This window comes from Podarcis tiliguerta (assembly GCF_965153285.1).
Source record: "Podarcis tiliguerta genome assembly, chromosome: 9".
In the NCBI taxonomy this organism is placed as follows: Eukaryota; Metazoa; Chordata; class Lepidosauria; order Squamata; family Lacertidae; genus Podarcis; species Podarcis tiliguerta.
Window position 1 is genome coordinate 35,566,686 of NC_139542.1, and position 13,097 is coordinate 35,579,782.

General features: G+C 44.3%; 1 protein-coding gene across 2 annotated transcripts in view; it reads left to right on the top strand.

Moving 5' to 3' along the window:
- Positions 1-502: 502 nt before the first annotated feature.
- Positions 503-13,097, top strand: part of GAB1 (GRB2 associated binding protein 1) — an 81,329-nt gene continuing 68,734 nt past the window's right edge. For both annotated transcript variants that reach the window (XM_083457302.1, XM_083457303.1), the window contains exon 1: positions 503-2,924. In XM_083457302.1, coding sequence (XP_083313428.1) covers positions 2,853-2,924 — 72 coding nt within the window. In that variant the 5' untranslated portion in view covers positions 503-2,852. The remainder of the gene's footprint in view (positions 2,925-13,097) is intronic.

The window sequence follows — 13,097 nt, forward strand, 5'->3', positions numbered from 1 at the left end:
CCCCATTAGCTAAAGTGGTGCTTCAGGTTAAGAACAGTTTCAGGTTAAGAACGGACCTCCGGAATGAATTAAGTACTTAACCCGAGGTACCACTGTACAGACTTATAGCAAGTTCGGGTGAATGCTACATCATCTGAAGGCATGAACTATTTGATGTAGTAATATATTTAACCCTCCCCTAAACACACACTTTCAAACTGTTTTAAGGTTCCTTCAAGGTGTTTCATGTGTCCTCAATGAGAGAATAATAATGGCAGAGAAGCTTTTCTGAAATGCGATTGCAGGGGAGTGCTGGGTGTGTAAACACATTTGTGTGAGGCTGCAATGAAGAGTGCAGCTGAATGGGACACAGCTGTGGGAAGCCTGAGAAAGTACCATCCGCCTTGGACCTGCCCATAACAAGCAAGTCTAGCACGAGACTAGGATGATCCCCACTGTTTCCAGGAACTCTTATTGTTGTAAAACTTTTGTGGGTGAGCTGAGTTTGTTTGGACCCTGGGTGAGAACCCATAAGCAGAGAGATGAGGTGCGCCAGAATGAAAATGATTTGATATTGATTTTTATATATACAGTATTAGTAACTTTGTATTAATGTAACATTTTTATATGTAAATCTGTATTTTTGTAATATTTTGCTTAAGTTGTCTGTTGTTGCTTCAGTTTTGTGTACGCCGCTTAGAGATATTTTATATTAAGCGGTATGATTGATTAGAAATTAAATAATCATTTGCAGAAAAATCGGGCTTGGAGGAAGCACATCCTCAGGATACGACCTCAACCCTGTTCTTTTCAGCAGTAAAGGAGCAGCAGGAGATTGGTGTGTGTCTTGTGAGTTCAGTCCACCCCCCAATAAAAAAGGAAGCAAGTTGCACACTGTCTGTTACTTTTCAGCCACCTCAGCTCCCAGTTTCAGCTTGCTAAGGGCTAGAGAACCCTGTGCCCACATTTCTGACTCACCCACCTCTATTTTGCATCACTCCTACTCTCCTACCCTGCCTTCCCTCCATATACTCACAAAGGCATAGCAATTTGCAAACACAAGGAGTGGTGCTTATAATGCCTTGGTTAAATTATTAAAACTGTATTTTTGCCAACTTTGATCTTCCTTACGTGTATCTGGCTTGATGTATGCAGAAAGCTTTGGGGACTAGATGAAAATGGCTTAGGTTGATGGGAAATGCGACTGATATTCCCATTGCTTGGTTTAAATTGGGTATCACAATATTCATATGGCAGGGAGGGGAAACATGTGGTCATCCAGTTGTTGTTGGGACTCCGGCTCCTTTCAGGTCCAATCAGCTTAGCCAGGGATGATGGGAGTTTTAGTCCAGCAATAATCTGAGGTGCACCAGATTATCGTATTCTAATTTCTTACTCAGCCCAGCATCTCCTCTGAAAATGTGTGGAATGGAAAAAAGGAGGCTGGGTAATGAAAACCATCTGTTGCATAAGCATTTTACTCCAAAGAGTTTCACCTGACCTACTTTCAAAATATAATTTCTGCAATTATATTTTTCAGCTTTACAGCCATGTCATGAAAAGTAGGCTGAGCACCCCCACCGTCTGTACAAGGCGCTTCATTTCCTTGAACTGACACAATCCCGCCTCCCCTTATCCAAAAGTCGTCCTCTCGAGCTCCCGAGAAACTTTCCAGAGCAATCCTGGCAAGAATCTAGCATTCTCCAGAAGAAGTTTCTCTCCGTTTCCCAGGCCTGCTTCGGCAACTACCCTTCTGTGCAATCGACTACTTTTGCGCACTACAGATCCCAGGATCCCTTCCGTAGGGTTGAGTCCCCTCCCTCCCTTATTCGTTAGCGAAAGGAGAGAGTGAGCGAGCGAGCGAGCAAGCAACCTCTGGCCGACTTTCAGAGTGGGGAAAACACTCGCTTCCTCTGCTTTGGACGGAAAGCACGCAGAAGAGCTATAGAGGCCAACGCTGGGGGAAGAAGGGAGAAAGGTTTAGGGAGGGGTGGGAAGCGTCACAGCAGAGCGGGCTCCAAAGGCAGGGCACTCGGGCTGCAATCCTAACCCCCGTTACCTCGGAGTAAGCCCCGCTGAATTCAACAGAGCTTACTTCCAGGTAGCCATAGGTTAGGATCGAGCTGTTACAAACTGGACTTTCCGCTTGCTGAACAGGGGCGGGGGAGCCCCTCTGGGGCAGCGCCCCTCTCGCCCGCGGTGGACACGCGGAATTGCGTCCCCGCCTTCCCGGGTTTTTGACAGTTCTGACGTTCTGAGCGCAGAATTCCGCCGCCCTCAGGATTCCAGAGGGGCGTCCCCTGAACTGGCTCAGCGCTGCAGCTGCAGCGAGGACCGTCGAGGCAGCACTTCAAGCGGGGACGGGACTAACCGGCCGGGTTCCTCCTCCCCGCTGTACCAGGAAGGGACAAAGCGCAGGCTGTAGCAGCGTCCAGGCTTGCCCAGGAGCTGCCAGCCGAAAGTTACGGTGGCCGCTCTGTGTCTTTTCCCTACCCGTCGGCTGGGAGGAGGAGAAGGAGCGCCTCTGTCCCTCCGGCCCGACGTGGGCTCTCTCCCTGTGTGTGCCTTTGGATACACACATAAATACACCACCTCTCTCGGCCCGTCCCTCCCTCTCTCCCTCTCCTGCTCTTTCCCGGCCGTCTCCTCCTCCCTCCCTCCTCCTCTTTCCCCTCCTCTTTCCCTTCCCCCAGAGTTGCCGGAGGAGGCCGGAGCAGGCAGGCAGGCAGGCAGGCAGGCAGGCGCGGTGCTCCTGTTGTGTGCGCGCCTCTCTCCCTTTCTCTCTCTTTCTCTGGGCTGCCTCCTCTCGGCCCAGGCGCACCGCAGCTGCCCAAGGAAGAGTCTCCCTTTCCTCCGCCCGGTGCGCAGCAGCCATGAGCGGCGGCGAAGTGGTCTGCTCGGGCTGGCTCCGAAAGTCGCCGCCGGAGAAGAAGTTGAAACGCTACGTAAGTGCCTTTTTTTTTTTTTTTTTTTTTGCCGCGGCTTGCGGGTTGTGCTGGCAGGGGCGTCCCTCGGCTTGCAGCCGCCGCCGCCGCCGCTCTCCGTTCCTCCTTCCTTCCTGTGTGTGTGTTTTCGCCCTCAGTCCTTTCTTCAGCTCTCCCTTTCCTCCTCCTCCTCCTCCTGCGCCTCAGCTTCTCTTGGTCCCCGGAGCGTCCCACCCAACCTGGGCTGCGGTGAAGGCTCCCCTGGCGAGCGGGGCTGCTCGGTTTGCCCACCCGAAGGTGCTCGGGGCAGCCGCGGAGCCCGTCAGCCTCCCAAGTACTTTTCAAAACTGCCAAGTGCGCAGTTCTGGTTTCTCAGCGTTTTGCAAAAGGCCCTGAGCGGACACAACTTTTACCACCTTCTTCTTTATCAGTGCCCTTTGCCAGGGGATGGCGGCGGGGGAGCGGGCGAAGTTGAGTCCAGAGGACGCTAAGTTTTTGTTTTTTTCCTGGAATGGTTGTCTTAAAAAGGAAAAAAAAAGGGGTGGAAGACGGGAGATCCTTTTGGAATAGGGTGATAATTTTGTTCTTCGAACTTCCGCTGGTTATCCTTGTATATGATGTCTGTCCAATCCGATTTGAAGCATAAAATACAAATATAAGGCGCTGGGTCCCCCCTCCTCTCCACTGAAAGGACACCCGTGCAATAAATAACCTGCAGGCTGTGAAAAGATAGTCGCATGTGTATAATCGTGCATGTAGGTGTGTTGTTGGAGCTACATGTGAACCTGCAGCCATATGGCTTCCTAGTGTAGTGTGCACATAACACAACTTATCTGAGCTTGTGTGTTTGTTTAAGATTTGTATGTGCAGCAGACATTGCCACTCAAAGGACACCCAATGATGGGGAAGCCAGAGTATCAGAGTAACGCAGTGATTTTGGGGTGGGGGTGGTACCACAGATGCTTAGAAACCAATGAATTTTTTTTTAGAAACCCAGATTCTTTCCTCATTTTCCTTCCCAGGTGTATTAGTCCATTTGAAATGCGCACAAATCTAGTTTATCTGAGTTGTGCAGTCATGTATAAATAAAATCTGCCCGTGACATCGATTCTTACATATATCATTGATGATTTTGCAGCCGTCTCTAATATGTGGTGCCTCTATAGATTATGTATTTTAGTTGCAGTGAGATGTAACTAATTGGCAGAACTGTGTTATCCCTAGTGCCATTCAGATTAGGATAGGAAGACCAAATACTCCTGGAAGCCTTTGGTTTTAATACCAAACCTTTGCCTCCTAAATTTCTACATTTCAATACATGTTATTTTAATCCCTTCACTCCTAGGGGTGCGAATGAGAATGCCCATTCTCTCTCATACCTTCAGGCATAACATTTCTCAAGCTACACCATTGGATTCTGGTCTCTAAACAAAACAGAAACAAAACACTAAGTACTCTAGTTAGTACAACAAAAAGAGAGACTGTCCTTAGAAAACAAAAAGCAACCATTTTCACCTTTTAAGAGTTGTCTAGCCCTGACTAAGGTCCCATCTGCACTAGACATTTAAAGCGCTATGAAACCACTGTAAACAATCATAGTTCCCCCCCCCCCAAGAATTATGGGCACTGTGGTTTGTTAAGTGTGCTGAGAGTTGTTAGCAGCTCCCTATCTCCCCACAGAGCTGCAATTCCCCTAGAGAGAGAGATTTTGATTGTTACACCATTCTAGCTCTCTGAGGGGAATAAAGGAAAAGGGACACCTGACCGTTAGGTCCAGTTGTGACCGACTCTGGGGTTGCGGCGCTCATCTCGCTTTATTGGCCGAGGGAGCCGGCGAACAGCTTCCAGGTCATGTGGCCAGCATGACTAAGCCGCTTCTGGGGAACCAGAGCAGTACACAGAAACACCGTTTACCTTCCCACCGGAGCGGTACCTATTTATCTACTTGCACTTTGACGTGCTTTTGAACTGCTAGGTTAGCAGGAGCAGGGACCAAACAACGGGAGCTCACCCCGTCACAGGGATTCGAACCGCCGACCTTCTGATTGGCAAGGCCTAGGCTCTGTGGTTTAACCCACAGCGCCACCCACATCCCCTGAGGGGAATAGGCGTCTCCTAAACTCGCAGCATCCTTCGGAAACTGCAGTTCCCAGGATTCTTTGGGGGAAGCCACAACTGTTTAAAGTGGTATGATACATTGTAGGTGGGCTCTAAATGCTTAGCAGAGTTTGGCTTGTTGAAGTAGATAATTCATCATTTTCTGATACAGAGGAAATGTCTCAGTAATGGAGGCATTCAAGTAGTTTATATGAGTAGACATGCTAACATTAGAAATACCTAAATATCCTTATTAACCTATAACTCTTTCCTTGCATGTTGTCACCTATGTTATTTTGCAGTGGTGATCGTCAAGTTATCACATATTTATCCTTGGAAGGGACAGGAGTGAGAAGCCCCTAAGTCTTGCTTCAAGCTCCGTTAAACACCTTGATCCTTTAAGCAAATCTGGGTTTGAAGTGGTAAAGGGATAAGTGGTTTAAGCAAGCCTGATTTTAAAAAACAGTACCTGAGTAGAATCTTGGGATGAGATGAAATTGGGCTTCTGCATAGAGAAAGCTTTGGCCATGACCTGAACTAATGACTAATGGGGTTAGTGGCACATGTGAAAAGCCCAAGGACATGAGCTTGTCTCTGTGGAATAGCAGTTCAAAATAATCTTTGGGGGAACAGTATATGGAGGAACAGTATATGAAGCAACTAGACTGGTGAATCACTTCTCTATGGTTGACATTTAAGCAATCAGGCAAAAAATTGAGGGAATACCATCATAGTGTCAGACTTGTTGTTGTTAGGTGAAGCGTTGGGTTAGCTTCAGAAGTTACCTTCCTGTAATGGAGAAGGCCTCTTCATTTGGAGGAAGGAAGGCAGTCTTTGGATCAGATTTATAGGGCAATAGCCCACTAAGTCATGCTTGGAGCAGACCCATTGAGGTCAAAGGGCATGACTGATTTGTCCATTAATATTAATAGGTCTACTCTGAGTTCAGCTCAGTAGGATATCACCCATTTAGTCTTGCTGCTGCAGTATATTAAATACTTTCCTATTTTCCTTTCAATTGCAAGCCTCTTTTTAGGGTGTTTCAACAGAAAATAATATTATAAAAATACACATATCAATCATTCAAATATTATACTATAAGCAAGGATGGGTGAATAAGTCTATTTCCAGTTTGCATCACTTTTGCTTTGTGTTCACCCCATCAATCCATGCTGTTTCCATGTTAATCTGCTTAAGAAACTCCACCAATTTGAATAGAAATATGTATTTAAACACACATTTCTGAGTATATTTTTTGTCTAAAATGAATTTTGAAATGTAAGATATCTTTTAAAAATTGTTAAGGCTCGAATCCTATACTTTGGGTGTAAGCCCCATTGAACTTAATTGGACTGACTATAAGTAGACATGGATAAGATTGTGCTGTCAATATAGGTTATATTGTTTTTTGAACTAAGAACTGCATTGGAACATTCAGGAAGTGTGAAAGCTAGTGGATAACTATGTTCCAATTTGCGTATTGGTTTGGGAGATGCAGATCAATCCAGTCCATTTTGGAATGTGCAAAGACTGAGTTCCTCAAGTGCGTCTAATTAGAACTAGTAAAGGTCTTACCCCTCAGTTTTGAAGTCTTCTTTCCATCTCCTCATTAGTGATTTGTCATCCATATTCTAAATGTTCTCCATCTCTGGGAAGTAGATTGTGAAGCATCATATCAAGAAGAAAGAGCCTACCACTTTACTATATGAGGGTGGTAAGGAAGTTAATAAAACCTGTGTCTATAGGCAGAGAAGTATTCTATTTGGGTGTGGTGAATGGGTGTATGGTTTGTTTTTGGTAGAAGAGATCCAGTTGTTGTTTCTTCTGAGGCGGGCTCCTAGGAGCAATTAGTACAATAAATTGAGGTAATCATTAACTCCTTTATTTATAGTCCTGTCACACGTGCTTTGGTTCAATGTATATTACTTTTCTCCTCTGTCAACCCTACTGAGGCATTTCTACTGAAAGATAAAGTGGATGATCATGCTTAGCTTAATAAGTGGGACTACATATGTGGGATTTCCTTCCATTTTTCTGGCAGATATTTGTTCATTTGCTTTATATTGATGAGGGGGCTAAAGCAACTATGTTCAGGCAAAAGCAGGAGGGGCCAGGCTGATAAATATGAATTTCTCATGCAGTATTCCTAGTGCCTACTGCAGGCATATTTGTTCTTCAGGGTTGCTTCTAGAAATGCTGTATGGCAGACTTTCACTTCACATTTCCTTTCCTGACTAGTGTGGAACTTTATTGCCTCACATGTTTTGTGATCCAGTAAAATCCCCTACTTGGCGTTCACGACTGCAAGCAAGCTTTCATCTTCCCTTCAAACCCGTCCTTTAACTGGTTGTATGGACTCCTGTTTTGCTTAGCTTACAAGTTCTGATGCATTGTTTGTCTCCTGTGACTTAGCTTAAGGTCTCCTGGAGGGCTTTGCAAACTGGATTTGGGATAAGTATTGTTGTGGTTGTGTTTAGCCTAAGACTGTTGCTCTGCCCAATCAACATTAAAGGAAACTGTTGCTTGAAAAATTCAGAAAGCAAGTTGCCACACCTTTTCTTGAGTAAGTTTCATCAGGCTAAATGTCACTCGGTTCTCCCAAGGTTTCATTTTTCCACAGTGCTCTTGGGGATTTAAATTATGTGCAGCCACTTAGAAAAAAATTACTGGAATGACTGAAGTGATTCAAAACAGATTCAAAAGATGTGTTGCTGTACCATCTCTCATGTAAACTTACTCAAGTGAATGAGCAGTAGTATATCTTTCGAAAAACTGGAGCAACAGAAGGCTCTTTCCTCGTGTATCCTCCTCCTTCTTCCATGCCCCATCCTATCAGAAGAAGATCTTAGATATGTGAGATCTGGGTTTTCCTTTTATGATGCCAGGTTTTCTTGTTTTGTATTTGCAGATCTGTCAAATTTGCAACTATTATGGAGTACCAAAAATATTGGGGAGGGAGGACAACATAAAAAACGAAAGGGACTCCCAAGCACACAGTCAACATTGTACAGAAACTCCACTAGACTTTCCTGAGATGGTTACTTTATCCCAGCAAAAGAGAACCTGGTGGGTCAGGCCAAAGGCCCAACTAGTTCAGCATCCTTATTCTCACAGTGGTCAACCAGCATCTTGCTTCTGACACTGGACAACTGGGATGATTCTGGGAAGCCCACAAATAGGATGTGAAGTGATGTCTTTCCTCCAGCAACTTTTACCAGAGGCTTGCTGTCTCTTTAACATGGAGAGGTTCCTTTTAAGGATAATCGCTATTGGCAGATTTAGCTGCCATGTATTTGTCTAAAGCCATTTGTTTTAAAGCCATGTAAGCCAGCTGCCATCAACACATATTTTGACAGCAGATGCCATCAGTTCAATTATGTGTTGCGCATTGCCTATGTCAATTCTACTTCTAATTGATTTATTGAGAAGGCATATGGAGATCAGAAGGGGCAGAGGCAGAAGCGACGTGCAGCTGACAGAGGGTGTCAAGATCAGAAGCAGTATTGAGCCAGGTTGGGAGCAGGTGTGCAAGCTAGCCTTCCCCAACTTGGTAACCTCCAAGTACTACAACGTCCATCATCCATCAGCACTGGCCAGTTGGGGGCTGGAACTGATGGGAGTTGGAGCCCAACAACACCAGAAGAGTCGCAGGTTCCCCATGCTTGTGACAGCCTGGCTTCTGGCACTGTTGTTCAATCCCTTCCCTTGCAAAAATGGTTACTCAAATAGGATTTCCCTTTGCAGGAAGCATACTGATTCTCCTTCAGTGAGACTTATTCTTCCACGTGCTCAGTAATTCTAACTTTAATAGAAATATTCACTAGTTTATGAGGAACAAATTTGGGGCAATGGGCTTGTAATTTTGTACAGCTGTCCCCTGTTAAATTGGTGCTACATTGCCTACCTCCCAACCATCTGGTAATAGGTCTAATCTCAGTGTTTCTGTGTCATATTTTGTGTTTTTTCCAGTGTACTTCTATACATATCTACTCAGAAGTTAGTTTAATTAAATTAAGCGGGACTTACTCCCAGGCTAGTGGAGATGGGATTGCAGCCATAGCTGTTAGTTCCTGTTGCCTCTTACTACTTCAGCTGCCCTCTTGGGGGTAGTGAAAGAGGTTCAGCCACAAGTATCTGTCCAACATCTTCCACACAGAATACTGTATTAAAGAATTCATTCTCTCTCTCTGCATTCTTCCCAAGTTTCTTCAGTACCCCTTTCACAGCTAACTACTTGGATGGCATCTTAAATACGACTGCAATTCATAGACAGCCACCTCCATAGTTTGCTGGTTTCCTGCTTCAGATATATTTAAAGAAAAGTTTATTGGCCATTTTGATGTTTGTAGCAAGGAGCTCCTGCTGTTTTTGCTTTTGCTTGCCAGCATAGATTTTCTTTTGCCAGAATTGCTGCTCCTTTAAATTTTCCTCAGCTGGGCAAGGATTTTGGAGGAAACTTTCTTGCTCTTTCTGTCTTCCTTGACTCTGCTTGCTAACTGGAGACTTGTTTCATACTTTTCTTATCTGCCCTATCTAGGCTTCTGTTCTCATTTTTAAATAACCTCACAGCATCTTGGGGAGATTTGACCCATTTAACAGACTTGCTTCCAGCTTCTTTCTAGCTAATACTTCAGTTATTTTGAAATTAAATATGACTGCACTGGGACTTTCTAGGCAACTTTCCATTTACATACATGTTGAATTGGATAGCATTGTGGTCACTGCTCCCCAGTGGTTCAGTAACTCTTACATCTTTCACCAGATTATGGGCTTTGTTCAGAATTAAGTCCAAGTTTGAGCCAGCTTCTCAGCTAATGGTTATAAGGGACAATTATTTGTTGTATCTAGAAATTTCACCTCCTTGTTGCAACCTGATGTGTATGTACCCAGTCAATGTAAATATAGATAAGGTCTCACATTAGAATAGCTTCTTCCTTTGGCTGTGCCCTTAATTTTTCTCTATCTCAAGATCACCTTCAATGTTTTGGTCATAAGAGTGATGGCTTAGCATGAATACTTGGCTCTGGGAGAGGAGATTGCAACTGTTTTGTTCCTCTCACTAGTTGTTCTAATGCTGTGCTGAGCTAAGCCATGGTTTGGCTTAGCGTTCTGTCTGAACCTGTGGTTGTCGCTTAGCTCTCTCCGGACTAACCATGACCTGTAACCAAAATTGATCCTATGATTTACAGCTTGTGATTTGCCAGGAGAACAAAACCATGAGCCCAGGTTCAGATAAGACACTGAGCCATTCTTCACCAGCAGAATGACCAGAGAGGAGGGAAGTGGCTGAAATCTCTTTTTGTGGGGGAGCTTGTACAATCATGCTAAGCCATGGTTTGACTTAGAATGGCTTGCAAAACAGGCCACTATGTCCCCACTACTCGTTGGGTCTAGTATTTCTACTCACAGTGATTCTGTGAAGTTTGTTCCTCTTAAATTTTTGAGCTTTTTGGAGTTGCTGTCATTGTTATCCATGTTCTTAAATCTGGCCATACCTAGAGATGGTTTAAAAATTGTGCTGCAACCTTTTAGACATTGAACACCAATAGTCTGAAGTTGGTGTCTTGTTCTGGTCTGGCTTATGCCATCATGTTCCCCAGTGCCTAACAAAAATTTAAATCCTTCCTCCTGGTGCCACTGCTACTTGTGCATTGATTCCTTGTTGGCCTTGCATGCAGAACAGGTAACATTTCTGAAAATGTCACCTGGATTTCAACATCCTATTCAACAACCTAAATTTGCCTTCCCTCATTGTATTTCCAGATGTTTAAATGATAGTGCTCATATGTACCACTTGAAATACAGACAAACAAAAAGGTATTAATTTGGAACCTGAGTCTCAACAAAGAAGGCACCAGGTGATGGTTTATGGGGTTGTCATTCCAAAAATGCAGCACCACAAAACACTGAAAAGGACTTCTTATCCTATGTGGGAAAAGGCTACTGTGATTTTCTTAATGCCGGTGCAGGTTTCATATGGAAGTAGGCCATCCTTTCAGTTCTTATGGCAATAATTATGGGCTGGCGTGATCTTAGCCTTGGATATGCAGGTCGTTGGCTTTGGCTCTCCCTAGCCGTGGATCATTTGTTGTTTATCTGTCCTTATATACACCTCTATGTGTGTAAATAGGTGCAATGTACATTTTGAGTTGTTGTTCTGATTATTTTGGGGGTAGGGAGGGAAATAAAGTTTGCCCGCATTCATGTTGATGATCTGATTTCTACCCCTTTCTAAACATAATTTTTGATGCCAGGTTTTTGCAACAGGATTACTTGTTCCCTAACACTTGATATTTGAGAGGCACACTTTCCCCCGCCCTTACTGCTGGCTGCATGCAGTTCATTGGAAAGAAGCTTTGCCCTTGGGATAGAAATGTTTAGATTGTAAATTACGGGGTGGGGGTGGGGGTGGGAGACTAGAGACAAGAAAATGTTTTTCTTTTTATAGCACCCTACCGTTTCTCCTGTGTAAATATTTTAATAGGCTACAGTAGATCTGACATTTTAAGATGCATGAAACTGTTTCTTGTTTGCTGAGAGGGCAGATTCCTTGACATGGGAATAGCAATGCTGTTGTGTGCTAGCAGCTTTTCAGACCTTTTTCAGGAACTGTCTAGTCATGTTTGGGCAATGGATCTTGCAGGAAATGTTCCATCTGTATGCTGTTTATTCCAAGGTGGACTAGGTGATGTCTGTATTCGTGAACAGATGTTGCAGGCAGTTGTTGCTCATACAGAAACAGGGTCTGGTTCTCACACCCATATATACCGCTTGATCCCTCTATATTTGATTGGCAGCTGAGTGTGTCAACTAACCCTGCTGAAATATGTGCCGTTGGAGGTGAAATTCAAGTTCAGTCTGTTGTGTTGGATCTGTACTGGCCATTCACACATGCAAGACATCGCTTAGCGCTGCAGTCAAGAGTGTTGACCTTGTTTACGGGAAAGAAGGTGGGTGGAGGATTTTGAACTAAGGAACAGTTATTAAATAATTTGTGAAAGCTGGGATTGTTGTGCAGATAGTAATAAATATAAGCAAACTTGGAACAGGGAGAAAAAGAAATATTCACATCACTCATCACCTTATCATGAAGTGATAAGGAGTGGGTTCAGTTGGAGCTAACTGTTGTTGTTTTTATTTGCTCTGGCCTTGCTCTTCCAAAGTAAGTTTTTTGATCTGGTCTTTATTGGGGCATTTGTTGCCTTTTATATATTCATTCTTGAGCAGATAGCATTTATGTTCTAACCTGCTTTGTATTTTCTCTGTACTTAATATGATGATTTTTGTATGGTTTTATTTTGGATCTCATTTTTGGTTTGTAGACCATAAATCGATGGTGATGATGATTCAGTGTGTATAGTCATCTATATATATAGAGAGAGAGAGAGAGAGAGCTTCATGCCACCCCAATCCCCACAAGCTGTGTGAGATTTCAGGGATTTCAGGCACTTACCCAGGGTTATGTTTCCATTGGGAAAATCAAAGCACAGTGAAAACTAGTGTCTTCGTGAAATATGGTTTATGAACACGTATTTGCCCCTGGAAGCCTGCAATTGAGCAGGTGCAGAACATTATACCCCCAAGAGAGTTTCTTATTGCTCCTCTCATAGTTTCAGCAAGCTTGAATCCAAAGCAGTCATGGTTCCCGGTCTCTGAGTTGCAGCCTCTTCAGGCATCAGCAAAGATAATTTTGGCCTGCCCAGCAGCTCATGGAGGTCTGGCCTGTCTTCTTCTTCCCAGCACACCTCTTACCAAAAACCTAAGCCTTCTGCAAAACAGCACATTTTACTGTCACCTCACACCCATCCACATCACCTTGGCAACCCTGTTTTGCACAGACCTGAGAACCTTCTTTGAAGTGTAGGTGCCTGGCCCTTGTTTCATAAAGGCTTGCATTCAACCAGGCTGGCAAGGCTGGTTTGCATAAGCGGGTTCAGGGATCCCCTGTGTTTCTGGCACACCTCTGTAGCTTGCATTTCCCCTTCCTATCCCAAATATTAGCTAGATTCTGACATTCATTTATTTCCTGCATTTAGGATGGTTCCCCACCCCAAACTTATAACAGCATGCTATGTCTGAAGTCTTCCCCCCGCCCTG